Below are 14384 nucleotides of genomic sequence, written 5' to 3' on the forward strand. Positions count from 1 at the left end.
CCTTGTGATCCTCCTTGAAATGGTTCTACTCCTTCATTGGAGTCCAGCTGTGTTTAACTGATAGGACTTGGTTTATAAAGGTACACACCTGTCTATAGAAGACCTCACAGCTCACAGTGCATGTCAGACCAAATGAGAATCATGAGGCCAAAGGAACTGGCCAAGGAGCTCTGAGACAGAATTTTGGCAAGGCACAGATCTGGCCAAGGTTACAGAAGAATTTCTGCAGTACTCAAGGTTCCTAAGAGCACAGTGGCCTCCATAATTCTTAAATGGAAGAGGTTTGGGACCACCAGAAGTTTTCGCCCAGCCAAACTGAGCAATCGTGGGAGAAGAGCCTTGGTGAGAGAAGTAAAGAAGAACCACAAGATCACTGTTGCTGAGCTCCACAGATGCAGTAGGGCCTCCACCAGTCGGGCCTTTATTGGCAGAGTGGCCCGACGGAAGCCTCTCATCAGTGCCACACATATGAAAGCCCACATAGAGTTTGCTAAAAAACACATGAAGGACTCCAAGACTATGAGAAATAAGACTCTGTGGTCTGATGAGACGGAGATAGAACTTTTTGTGCTAATTCTAAGCGGTATGTATGGAGAAAACCAGGCACTGCTCATCACCTGCCCAATACAATCCCAAGAGTGAAACGTGGTGGCAGCATCATGCTATGAGGGTGTTTTTCATCCTGCAGGGACAGGACGACTGGTTGCAATAGAAGAAAAAACATGAATGCAGCCTAGTACAGAGATATCCTGGATGATAACCTCTTCCAAAGTGCTCTGGACCTCAGACTTGGCTGAAGGTTCACCTTCCAACAAGACAATGACCCTAAGGCCTCTTTCACACTTCCGTTTTTTACAATCAGTCACAATCCGCCAGGTTTTGAAAAAAACGGATCCGCAATTTTCTTTTGAGGATCCGTTTTTTTCCCCATTGACTTCCATTATTGGCGGATTGTGAAGGATTGCCGTCCGTTGCATCCATTTTTTTTTGCGGATCCGCCAAAAGTTCCTGTCCGTCACCATCCTGAAAGATTTGAAAACGGAGCTTGCAACGGTTTTTTTCTCTGGCGGATCCTCCAGACACTCATTTAACCCGAAATTCTTTCTGGGTGCCGGACAAAAAAAAATGTCTCTCTCTCTCTTTCTCTCTCTCTCTCATTCCTTTAAAATTCTTCATTTGTCGGATCCGTCAAAAAAACGGGCGGGTGCCATCCGTTGTCATCAGTACTAAAACGGATCCGCCATCCGTCCTTTTGGCGGATCTTGACTGATGCAAAAAACTGAAGTGTGAAAGAGGCCTAAGCACTCAGCTAAAATAACAAAGGAGTGGCTTCAGAACAACTCTGTAACCATTCTTGACTGGCCCAGCCAGATCCTGACCTAAACCTATTGAGCATCTCTGGAGAGACCTGAAAATGTCTGTCCACCAATGTTCACCATCCAACCTGACGGAACTGGAGAGGATCTGCAAGGAAGAATGGCAGAGAATCCCCAAATCCAGGTGTGAAAAACTTGTTGCATCATTCCCAAGAAGACTCATGGCTGTACTAGCTCAAAGGCGTACTTCTACTCAATACTGAGCAAAGGTTCTGAATACTTATGACCATGTGATATTTCAGTTTTTCTTTTTTAATAAATTTGCAAAAATTTTTACATTTGTTTTTTTTTTTCAGTCAATATGGGGTGCAGAGTGTACATTAATGAAAAAAATGAACTTTTTTGAATTTACCAAATGGCTGCAATGAAACAGTGAAAAATTTAAAGGGCTCTCAATACTTCCTGTACCAACTGTATCACATTTACTGCATAGATGATGATAAACGAATACTATTTGCAATTTAGTGATTATGATATCAACTTATAGTACATCACCTCTTGTCACCACTGTATAGTAATGTGCAGGTCCAACACTGCAGAGCGGAGAGTACATGGAGCTTCCTGGACATAAACTTATCGTAGCTTTTGGGCTATGAGACACTATTTCCAATAAAATATTTGGGAGGAAAATGGGTGTGCGTCTTGTAGTCCGAATATAGCTTGCTGGGTAGTGATTGGATGGTGGGAGGTGTTCTAGCAGTGCGAGGCAGGAGCCCTTGATTTCCCGGCAGTGGGTTTCAGGAAAATGTCGGTGGTGTGAGGGAGGAGCAGAGTCCCCGTTGCGCACATAGATCTCCCGGCAGTAGGCTTCAGGAAAATGGTGCCAGCGCATGGGCAGATTGAAATCTTAATCTGTGGTGGCTCCATTTTCCTGAAGCACACCACCGGGTGGGCAGTGTGCACAGCGGGGGACTCTGCTCCTGCCTCACACCACCAAAACTTTCCTGATGCCCACCGCTGGGAGATCAATGGGCCCCCTACTATTTAATATATTTAATAATGATCTAGTGGATGGCTTACACAGTAAAATATCAGTATTTGCAGATTATCCAAAACTATGTAAGGTAGTTAACACAAAGAAGGACAGTTTGCAACTACAGACAGATTTGAGTAAATTGGAGAATTGGGCTGAAAAATGGCAAATGAGATTTAACACAGATAAGTGTAAGGTTATGCACATGGGAAGGAGAAACAGATGCTACAACTACTTACTAAATGGGAAACTGCTGGGGAAATCAGACATGGAAAAAGACTTAGGCATCTTGGTCAATAAGAAGCTAAATTGGAGTGCCCAGTGTCAGGCAGCTGCCACCAAAGCAAATAGGGTCATGGGATGCATTAGAAGAGGTCTGGGGACACGAGATGAAAACATAATTCTCCCTCTGTACAAATCACTCGTCAGACCACACTTGGAGCATTGTGTGCAATATTGGACGCCGGTGCTCAAGAAAGACATTACTGAACTTGAAAGGGTTCAAAGGCGGGCTACTAAAATGATAAATGGAGTTGGTTCACTACAATACCCAGAAAGGTTATCAAAATTAGGTCTGTTTACTCTAGAAAAGAGAAGACTTAGGGGAGACTTAATATATATGTACAAGTATATCAGAGGGCAATACAGAGATCTCTCCAATGAACTGTTTGTAGCAAGGACTGTGACAAGAACAAGGGGGCATTCTCTTCGTTTGGAGGAAAGACAATTTCTGCACCAGCATAGAAGAGGGTTCTTCACGGTAAGAGCAGTGAGGCTCTGGAATTCTCTTCCTGAGGAAGTGGTGATGGCCAACTCACTGAATGAATTTAAGAAATGAATGGATGCTTTTCTTGTGAGTAACAGTATAGAAGGTTACGAATAACATAATATTATAGGTAGATGGTTGACCCAGCTTAGGGGAAGGAATTTTTTTCCCTATGGAGAAAATTGGCTTCTGCTCTGTGGGTTTTTTGCCTTCCCCAGGATCAACAATGCAGAACAGCTGCACTAAAAATAGGCTGAACTAGATGGACATAAGGTCTTCCTTCAGCCTTCAAAACTATGTTACTATGTTACCTCACATTGGCCCACTTCCTGCAGTGACGACCTAGCTCCACCTCTCTGATGAGATAAATTCTTACTAGAAGACTGACCCCCATTTTCACACTAAAACTTATTTTTTTTTTATTTTTTTATAATTTCCATTTCTAAACTTGGGATGTGTCTTATAGTCTGAAAATTATGGTAATCTGCTGCTCTTCAGGGAACAGAGGTCATTACTGGTGTATCCTATCGACCACATCATTGGAATAATACTTCTGGTGTATAAATCTTAAGTTCCATATAGTTTTATCTGTCTAGATTTTGACATCAAGACCAGCGTGAATAATGCCAGTCTTGATGAGGGGTCTTGTTGCTCGTCACTAATCTCACTAAAGTCATGGATTGAAGTTAATTTGTGATGTAAATTAAGCTGCAGCTCACCATGAATTAGATGAAGTGAGATGTCGCCATGAAAACGCCAAGTCGCAATAATTTTACCACTTGTAAATAGAATAGTCTTACCTGTATGCCTCATAGCTGTGGTGTAGCTGTTAAATAGTTTTAATCTTTTATGTTAATGATTTCTACCAGGCTCTGGGGCATTCTGTGCCTGGAAGAAATCTCGCCTCCTGTCTTCATTATCATATCACCCCCCTCCCACATACGTCACACGGACCTATGACATGCAATTGTGGCGCTGTAATCCTGCGCCCTCCACTCACGTGATTATGGGTACTTTATCCGCCCTTCTCAGTGTCTTCATTGTTCTTCTGCGCAGGCGAGTAACTGAGCAGCAGCGATGTACCTGTGCAGAAAAACAATGCACTGCCCAGAGAAGGGCGGATAAAGTACCCATAATCGCGTGAGTGGAGGGCGCAGGATTACGGCGCCACAGTTGCATGTCATAGGTCCGTGTGACGTATGTGGGAGGGGGGTGATATGATAATGAAGACAGGAGGCGAGATTTCTTCCAAGCACCGCACGCCCTGGAGAAAAACCGAAACCTGATCAAAAACAGTGTTTACTAAGTATCCTATGTTAATTATTTAATGCACTTGTTTTTTATCTTATTTATTTTCATTAAGGTATAGTCGTGCAATGCTCCTGTGGGAAAATACTATGCAAATTGCCTCTTCAGAGAAAAAGTCATATTACAAGACTCATTAAAGGGTTGATTCTGACTTGTAGGATCGCTACTACCAACAGGTGGCGCTATAGAGTTAAAGTCCTCTTTTTTTTGAAGAGGCAATTTGCACATTAAGGTATATGCAAACATTATCTTTTCTTTGGTTTTGTTTGTTTTCACCGTATGCCCTGGAGCTTGGAAGAGATCACTAACATAAACGATTAAAACTCTATTTCTCCACAATTAGACCGCAGCTATGAGGCATACAGATAGGATTAGTCTAGCCTTTTTATTACTTGTATGCCCATAGTAATAGCTGAAAAGCATCCCAGAGCGGTGACCGATTCCCTTTTAAAGGGGGTTACTCCTGATTTCGGTCCAAAACACTTTGATGAAGCTTGGGCCTTTTGTGTTTTATATTACATGTTTACCTTGTATTAACTGAAAGGTTTCTCACAGCAGGTCGTACAGAATCTGCGAAGAAAATCGATTTGTACTCAAAGGAAAAAGACAGTGACAACTTAGCGGGCCAACATAGTGGAAAATTCTCCATGGACCAAACTTCTCCAATTGCCAGTACTTCCCAACAAGATTGTGAAAACGAAAAGTCAAGTTCAGTAGATCACAGCTCAGGTGACAGCCACTGCAACGCTCCTGTAATAGTTACCGATGGGGAGACGAGCTCAGATTTATCAGGTGGTGATGTGGTGCACGATGCACAAAATATTGAAATGCAGAACACATCTCCTTCTAAGGAAGAAGCAGCATATGATTTTCACATGGCAGAGGATATTTCACTACCGAGCATAGTGGATGCAGATAAATCTATTATGAGGACTGTTAATGAGGTGACCAACACTGGGACTCCTTCAAATGTAATGCAACTGGAAACCTGTAAAAATGACCCAATAATTCCATCAAAGTCTCCACAAATGGAAAAGGATGATCGAGCAACAAAGAGCTCAAAACAAAGTCCTTTGAATAAACTCTGTAACGTTGCAACAAACCTGCAATTAAATGTATCTGAATCCATATCATCTGCTGTAAAGGAGCAACCGTTGCAAAATTCTGATTTTTCAGCATGTCCTGGGCAAAGCAGCACGGTACCCGAGACATCAGCCCCCTGTAGTTCTCTGCCAAGTACCAGCCAAACAGTTTTAGACGACTCCAGCAATATAACACTCAACTTCAGCACAGAGTGTTTGCCCGAAGATCCAGAAATACATGACGCTGTGAAAAGTATAAATGAAGAGAATTATGCTGATATTATATTATCCCCTTTAGTGAAAAGTCAAGATCTGATAAAAGTCGTTCCATCCCAGGATAATGACATCATCGATCTTACAGACTCGCCTGTTGTCGGAGAGCAAACTCAACTGGTGACTCAGTCAAGTGATGCCACTGTAAGCGTCAATACATTAAGTGGTGACTGTGCCATTTATTCCATTTCTGGGTCGTCTAATGGCACAGGGGAGAACAATGTTATACAGCTAGTGCCAGCAACAAGCTCCTCATTTGCACCAACTGGTAACATTTACTTTAACAGTTGTGGTCCAACCATGCCTCCTAATGTTGTGGTGGTGTCCAAAAGTTCTGCTTCCAACCAAAAGCAGCCAAGTCTTTTTCAGACTCCTCCCAGGCCTGGCAGCATTTACTCCATCGGACAGACCATGTCGCCAAAACTTCCTCAAGGTGTGTGATTGTGCTTTGTCAATGCAGGCGTGTAAAAATATGTATAATATTTTTTTTTTTTTTTTATAAACCGCCGATACACCTTTTAACGGCGGTAGTTAAGGGTACATATTCCTTAACGGCACTGAGAAATAAGAGTAATAGCGCCCCCAGAATCAGAAATTCTCTGGGGTCTCGACTACCTGGGGTATCTGAGACCCCGGAGAATATGATTCAGGTCGGTTTTTACCAACCCCAGTGTTGCAATCACGGAATAATGACGACCGCAAAAAAAAAAAAGTCAGATTTTCCATTTAATTTCTCTCTCCTCTGATGTGATCGCAGAGAAGTGGGGTCAAAGTACCTCCATTGTCCCTGGACCCTCCTGCATCCCCCCGTGATGCCCCCCAGCCGGCGGTGTCTTCCGGGAAGAAAATGGCGGGCGCATGCGCAGTGCACTGCCTGCTGAGATCTGCCAGCTGGCAACAGGAAATTTTTCATATTGTTTTTTTTCCATTAGGGCTAGGGTTGGGGCTATTGTTAGGGCTGGGGATGGGGCTAGGGTTGAGGTGTTGGGGCTAGGATTATGGTTATGGTTTGGGTTAGGGGTGTGTTGGGGGTAGGGTTGGAGTTAGAATTGGGGGATTCCAATGTTTAGATACATCAGGGGGTCTCCAAACTCGACATGGTGCCACCATTGATTCCAGCCAATTTTACGTTCAAAAGTCAAACAGTGCTCCCTCACTTCTGAGCCCTGCCATGCACCCAAACAGTGGCTTTCCCCCACATACGGGATATTGGTGTACTCAGGAGAAATTGCACAACAAATTTTGTGGTCCATTTTCTCCTGATACCCTTGTGAAAATAAAAAAAAGTTTGGTTCCAAAGTAATTTTTTTGTGAAAAAAGTAAAATGTTCATTTGTTCCTTCCATTTTGCTTTAGTTCCTGTGAAGCATCTGAAGGGTTAATAAACTTCTGGAATGTGGTTTTGCGCACCTTGAGGGGTGCAGTTTTTAGAATGGTGTCACTTTTGGGTATTTTCTGTTATATTGACCCCATAAACTCACTTCAAATGTGAGGTGGTCCCTAAAAGAAAAAAATGGTTTTGTAAATTTTTAACTTTTAACCCTTATAGCGTCCTAACAAAAAAAAAATTGTTTGCAAAATTGTGCTGCTGTAAAGTTGACATGTGGGAAATGTAATTTATTAACTATTTTGTGCAATCTGACTCTGATTTAAGGTTACAAAAATTAAAAGTTTGAAAATTGCCAAATTTTTGCAAATTTTTTTTTTTTCTCCTTCGCCTCATTGGGGGACACAGGAAATTTTACCACTAACATATGAAGTACATTATGTCACAAAAAAACAGTCTCAGAATCAGTGGGATACGTTGAAGTGTTCCAGACTTGTGACCTCATAAAGTGACAGTGGTCAGAATTGTAAAAATTGGCCTGGTCATTAAGTACCAAATTGGCTCTGTCACGGGTTAATAATGTTCTTGCATGATAAAATAAATACTTATACTTAAGGAGGTTGGTATTCGAGTGATAGGTTCCACAGACTGTGATCTTAAGACGTTTTCTAAAATTTTAACTTGCATTCCCCTTTTTAAAGTCTGGTTCCTGGGTTTCAGGTCAATTTACTAAAATGGAATGCTTAAATCTAAAATGGTCTACCCCTTCCAAGTCTGTTCTTGTCCATGTTTTTAACCCCTTCACATCACTGCCAATTTCTATTTCTTATTCATAGTTTATTAAACATTTAGGTTTTTTTTAACTTTTCACTTAACTTAAGTCTCCTTAGGGGACTTAAAGTTGTGATCGTCTGATCACATGTGCTGTATACAGCAATACCACGACATCACTGCATATAGCAGAAATCACGGTCTCCTTTGAAGCCCTGCCACAGGCTGTATACAATGTAAAGTGTATCTTATAGTCCTATACTATTAATTTACTATGTTTTTTTTAATTCACATCTTGGACATGATTTGTTAATATAAGCTATTTTTATACTTCCAGGCTCCACCATTATACTCGCCTCTCCTGTCCCCCCTGTTTTGCAGGGAGTTGTGGGGATGTTTCCTGTGTCTCTTGTTGGCCAGAATAGTAGCACTTTCACAGCACCATCTCATCAGGTAATAGGAAATCACCATTACGAATACAATACAGTTATGATAAGGATCATTTTTACTTAAGAATAGGGGAAACAGATTCTCTTTTTCCCTTGTAGCTCCTGCATGTTCCTGTATCGAAGTCTATAGTCCCGAAACTGCCATTACCTCCAAGGTCAAAGAAACCTGAGCCCCCAAGACCTACTGCAAATGCAGGTATTCATATGGCATGTTTGTTTGTGTGTATGTATGTACAGTACAGACCAAAAGTTTGGACACAGCTTCTCATTCAAAGAGTTTTCTTTATTTTCATGACTGAAAATTGTAGATTCACTCTGATGGCATCAAAACTATGAATTGACACATGTGGAATTATATAATTAACAAAAAAGTGTGAAACAACTGAAAATGTCTTATATTCTAGGTTCTTCAAAGTAGCCACCTTTTGCTTTGATTACTGCTTTGCACACTCTTGGCATTCTCTTGATGAGCTTCAAGAGGTAGTCACCGGAAATGGTCTTCCAACAGTCTTGAAGGAGTTCCCAGAGATGCTTAGCACTTGTTGGCCCTTTTGCCTTCACTCTGCGGTCCAGCTCTCCCCAAACCATCTCGATTGGGTTCAGGTCTGCTGACTGTGGAAGCCCGGTCATCTGGCGTAGCACCCCATCACTTTCTCCTTCTTGGTCAAATAGCCCTTACACAGCCTGGAGGTGTTTGAGGTCATTGTCCTGTTGAAAAATATATGATGGTCCAACTAAATGCAAACCATATGAAATAGCATGCCGCTGCAAGATGCTGTGGTAGCCAGTAGCCATGCTGGTTCAGTATGCCTTCAATTTTGAATAAATCCCCAACAGTGTCACCAGCAAAGCACCCCCACACCATCACACCTCCTCCATGCTTCACAGTGGGAACCAGGCATGTAGAGTCCATCCATTCACCTTTTCTGCGTCGCACAAAGACACGGTGGTTGGAACCAAAGATCTCAAATTTGGACTCATCAGACCAAAGTTTCCACTGGTCTAATGTCCATTCCTTGTGTTCTTTAGCCCAAACAAGTCTCTTCTGCTTGTTGCCTGTCCTTAGCACTTGTTTCCTGGCAGCTATTTTACCATGAAGGCCTGCTGCACAAAGTCTCCTCTTAACAGTTGTTGTAGAGATGTGTCTGCTGCTAGAACTCTGTGTGGCATTGACCTGGTCTCTAATCTGAGCTGCTGTTAACCTGCGATTTCTGAGGCTGGTGACTCGGATGAACTTATCCTCGGCAGCAGAGGTGACTCTTGATCTTCCTTTCCTGGGGCGGGCCTCATGTGAGCCAGTTTCTTTGTAGCGCTTGATGGTTTTTGCCACTGCACTTGGGGACACTTTCAAAGTTTTCCCAATTTTTTGGACTGACTGACCTTCATTTCTTAAAGTAATGATGGCCACTCGTTTTTCTTTACTTAGCTGCTTTTTTCTTGCCATAATACAAATTCTAACAGTCTATTCAGTAGAACTATCAGCTGTGTATCCACCAGACTTCTGCACAACACAACTGATGGTCCCAACCCCATTTATAAAGCAAGAAATCCCACTTATTAAACCTGACAGGGCACACCTGTGAAGTGAAAACCATTTCCGGTGACTAACTCTTAAAGCTCATCAAGAGAATGCCAAGAGTGTGCAAAGTAGTAATCAAAGCAAAAGGTGGCTACTTTGAAGAACCTAGAATATAAGACCTATTTCTCCTATGCCTCATTGGGGGACACAGACAGTGGGTGTTATGCTGCTGCTACTAGGAGGACACTAAGCAATCAGAAAGAAAAAAGTTAACTCCTCCCCTGCAGTATACACCCCGCAGCTGGATGAGATATCTCCTGTTCTTGCTTAGTGTCTGTAGGAGGCACTTGGGTCTGGTTTCAGACCCCACCGTTTTTATTTTAATATTGAATTTTTCTGTAAATTTTTATTTTTTAATTAATGGAGTGAAGGGGACGACAGTTCCTTTCTACATCCCGCTCTACCCCCAAACCAACAACAGGCAAGCACATGGAGTAACCCTTCACGTACCTTTCCTGTGACGTTTTTGGGGCTGATTCCTCTACCTTTGGCGATGATGCTTGATGGAAGTTCCGGTCTGGGGCAGGCGCACGTAACGTAGAAGACTGGGACAGCGCTTACATAGGCCCTGAATCAGCCCCATAGCTCTCCATCCCCCTATCATAGGGAGGGTCGATTGAGCATGGCCCCTTAAAGAACTCCTCCAGCTCTGCTGCTTCCTGGAGGATGAGAGGACCGGACAGCGCTGAACGCTGGAGTGGAGGTATGGGGTTGGGTCCTGTCCCCCGGGTGTAAGGCGCTGATGTAGTCAGCGGCTGTGCACCCAGGAGTTCTCAGCGCCCATCGCAGCCCTCACCGTCACGCCCCCCGTCGGCGCTACCGCGAAAAATTTAGTCCCTGGTTTCCTGGCCTGCTAGGCCGCAATTTAAATGGCGCCGCTCCGGCCCGCCCACTGGCGCCTACCTCGGGTAGGCTAAAAATCCAGGCCCCAGCTTTTCCGGCCAACTAGGCCGCAATTTGAATAGCGCCGCCCCCCTCGCTTTTGTGCCTCTCAGCCTGTAGGAGACGCGTGCTCCTAATCTCGGGGGCCATATCCTTTTCTCCTCAGCTGGACACAAGCTGTGAGGCGAGCAGCCGGATACCGGGTGTCACCGCAGGGCCACCGCCATTCCTCCCGGGGGACACAAGATAGGACCGGGTAAGCTGCATCTACCCCAGATCAAAGATTAACCCCTTCCCGGCACATTCCCTGCAGCAGACTCTGCCGTTAACCCTTTCAGGAGCGCTATGTCTCAATCTAAAGAAGCGAAGCGGGTTGCTAAAAAGCACACTGCGTTTTTTACCATGTGTACCTCTTGCAAGGCTGGCTTACCTAGTGCACAGACTAATCCGTTCTGCACTGACTGCGACCCGGCCTGCGCCCGGATCTGCACTCAATCGCCCACTGCCGCCGACGGGTCTCCTGCGTCTAGTACTCCTGAGTGGGCTGCGTCCCTGTCACGATCGGTAGAGTCTCTGACCCAGGCTATACTCTCCCTTCAGGAGGGCTCTTTAAACCAGAAGGCGTCCTTACCACCCCGAGGAAAGCTCTGGCGTTGAAAGAGAACCGTCCGCCAGCAGGGGCCGTTCTAGTTCAAGGGATGGTCGGGGCTCTAGAAAGCGAACCCATGACGCTTCCTCTAGTCCTGTTCACGCTTCTGCATCTGCGGCTCCTATCTCTCGCTCTCCCTCTCCTGGAGTTCTCAGCGAGCACGACTCTGATTTTGATTCTGACAGTCTGCCCCTCAGAATCCTCCATCTGATCAAGAGTCACTTGATTCTCTTATAGAATCAGTTAACAAGATCCTGAAGTTGGATGAGGATAATGTTCCCACTCCAACACATCCTATTTCTCTTAAGAAAACCAAGCGCGTGCGTAGGTTATTTACCAGCCATCCGGACTTTAAGGAAGTGGTTCAGCAACATAGAGATCGTCCGCATAAGCCAGGGGTGGGGAACCTTTTTCTATCTGGGGGCCATTTGGAAATTTCTACCATCATTCGAGGGCCACACAAAAATGATCACCTTGAGGCTGTGTACCCACGTAAGCGTTTTTTTCACGTTTTTTTTACCAGCAAAAATGCATAAAAAATGCTTAAAAGAAGCATCCCATTCATTTTAATGAATTCCGCACTTTTTGTGCATATTGATGCGTTTTTTTCCACGAAAAAAACGCATCGCGGTAACAAACGCAGCATGCTCATTAATTTTGTGGAAAAATACGCATTTCTAGCTATTTTCTATGAGACTGGGGACGCGCGGAAAAAAAGCGAGCATTTTACTGGGAAGGAGTCCGGTTTTCATGCAGAAATTTTCTGCATACGTGGGTACATAGCCTGAAAATTACCCCGGTATATTTAGTCAAACAATTAATTACGGTAACTCACCCTTAATGTGACGGCTGGAGCTGCTTCTCCATCACTGGGGGCTATATATATCACAGGTGGTAGGATATACAGTACTCGGGGGGGGGGGGGGGGGGGATATACAGCACTTTCGGGGTAAATGCAGCAGCTGTGGGGGGATATATAGCATCCGGGGGGACAGGGATCGTCGGGGAGGCTCATAGATCACCGGGGGGACAGATCACTGAGGGGTGACACGAAGATCACAGGGGTGCACATAGCTTTGGGTGACAGATCACAGGGGGCACATGGGAGCACAAACATCACAGGGGGTACATAGCAGGTGGGCATATAGATAACATGGGGCACAAAGCTGGGAGCAGAGATATCACAGGGGTGCACAGCTGGGGTCACAGATCACGGGGGGCACATAGCTGGAGGGCACAGATCACAGGGGGCATAGATATCACATGGGGAAACATCTGGGGGGCACATAGATGGAGGGCACAGATCACAGGGGGTATATATAGGTGGGGGGCACAGATCACATGTGGAAACATAGCTGGAGGGCACAGATCACGGGGTATATATAGGTGTGGGGCACAGATCACGTGGAAATATAGCTGGAGGGCACAGATCACGGGGTATATATAGGTGGGGGGCACAGATCACATGTGGAAACAGCTGGAGGGCACAGATCAAAGGGGTATATATAGGTGGGGGGCACAGATCACATGTGGAAACATAGCTGGAGGGCACAGATCACGGGGTATATATAGGTGGGGGGGCACAGATCACATGTGGAAACATAGCTGGGGGCACAGATCATGGTGTGTATATATAGGTGGGGGGCACAGATCACAGGGGGTATATATATGTGGGGGGCACAGATCACATGTGGAAACATAGCTGGGGGCACCGATCATGGTGTATATATAGGTGGGGGGCACAGATCACGGGGTATATATAGGTGGGGGGCACAGATCACATGTGGAAACATAGCTGGAAGGCACAGATCACAGGGGGTATATATAGGTGGGGGGCAGAGATCACATGTGGAAACATAGCTGGAGGGCACAGATCACAGGGGGTATATATAGGTGGGGGCACAGATCACATGTGGAAACAGCTGGAGGGCACAGATCACGGGGTATATATAGGTGGGGGGCACAGATCACATGTGGAGGTATAGCTGGGGGCACACAGCTGGAGGGCACAGATCCCCAGGGAGGCACAGAGCTGCGGGCACGCACTCACAGAGATCGCTGACTCTCTGGCAGCATCTCCTCTTCCGGGACATGCGGACGGGAGAGCATTGGCGCTAGTCCCGCCCACCCAGATGACATCATCATGTGCAGGGCTACTCAGGCTAAATACCCCTTTGACCCAGACCTAATGAAGGATTGGTTACAGTCTCCTCCGGTGGACCCGCCTGTATCGCTCTTAGTTTCAAAGACACTTCTGTCTGTGTCCGAAGGGTCCTTAATCAAAAACCCCTCCGATCGTCAGATTGACTACCTTGCCCGTTCAGTTTTTGAAGATTCAGGAGCGCCGCTTTTTCCATCTTTCGCGGCAATTTGGGTCACAAAAGCAATGGCCGCTTGGGCAGAGGTCTTGATTACCTCCTTCCAGGACACCAATCTTCCTCCAGAAGCAACCGCAGTCGCCAGGCAGATAATTCACGCAGCGGACTTTGTAGTGGACGCCTCTTTTGACGCCGCCAACTGCGCTGCTCAAACTGCCGCTAATGTGGTCTCCATTAGAAGAGCCCTATGGCGACTGGCGGGCGGATGCCGCATCCTAAAGATCCTTGGCTTCTCTCCCGTTTCAAACAGGTCGGTTGCCTTTTTGGAGAGAAACTAGATCAACTCATTTCTGATGCTACCAGGGGAGAAGAGTAAATTTCTGCCTCAACAAAAAGCTGCTCGGCCGTTTCGCAACCAACAGCTGGCGCGCTTTCGTTCCTTTCACAACAACTCCGGTTGGTCCTCCTCTACCTTCTCCTCCGGATCAGGTCCATCTTCGCGCGGGGACAGAGGCTCCCAGGTCTCGTACAGACCTAACCGTCCTTGGAAACCCAGACCTAGGGCTTCTGGTTCCAAAGGAGCCAGGTCTCAGAGATCTACCTGTTGAGGTAGGGCTAAATTAACCCTTCAC

At 45.4% G+C, this 14384-nt stretch overlaps 1 protein-coding gene across 3 annotated transcripts in view; it reads left to right on the plus strand.

The window, feature by feature from the left end:
* Positions 1–14384, plus strand: part of NPAT (nuclear protein, coactivator of histone transcription) — a 95782-nt gene that overhangs the window by 56355 nt on the left and 25043 nt on the right. For 2 of the 3 annotated variants that reach the window (XM_073582997.1, XM_073582999.1), the window contains 3 exons: positions 4979–6211; positions 8213–8328; positions 8424–8520. In XM_073582997.1, coding sequence (XP_073439098.1) covers positions 4979–6211; positions 8213–8328; positions 8424–8520 — 1446 coding nt within the window. The remainder of the gene's footprint in view (positions 1–4978; positions 6212–8212; positions 8329–8423; positions 8521–14384) is intronic. The other variant, XM_073582998.1, reaches the window with a different exon arrangement.

Source organism: Dendrobates tinctorius, unplaced genomic scaffold (genome assembly GCF_039654945.1).
Source record: "Dendrobates tinctorius isolate UK_male_01 unplaced genomic scaffold, ASM3965494v1 ptg000075l, whole genome shotgun sequence".
NCBI lineage: Eukaryota > Metazoa > Chordata > Amphibia > Anura > Dendrobatidae > Dendrobates > Dendrobates tinctorius.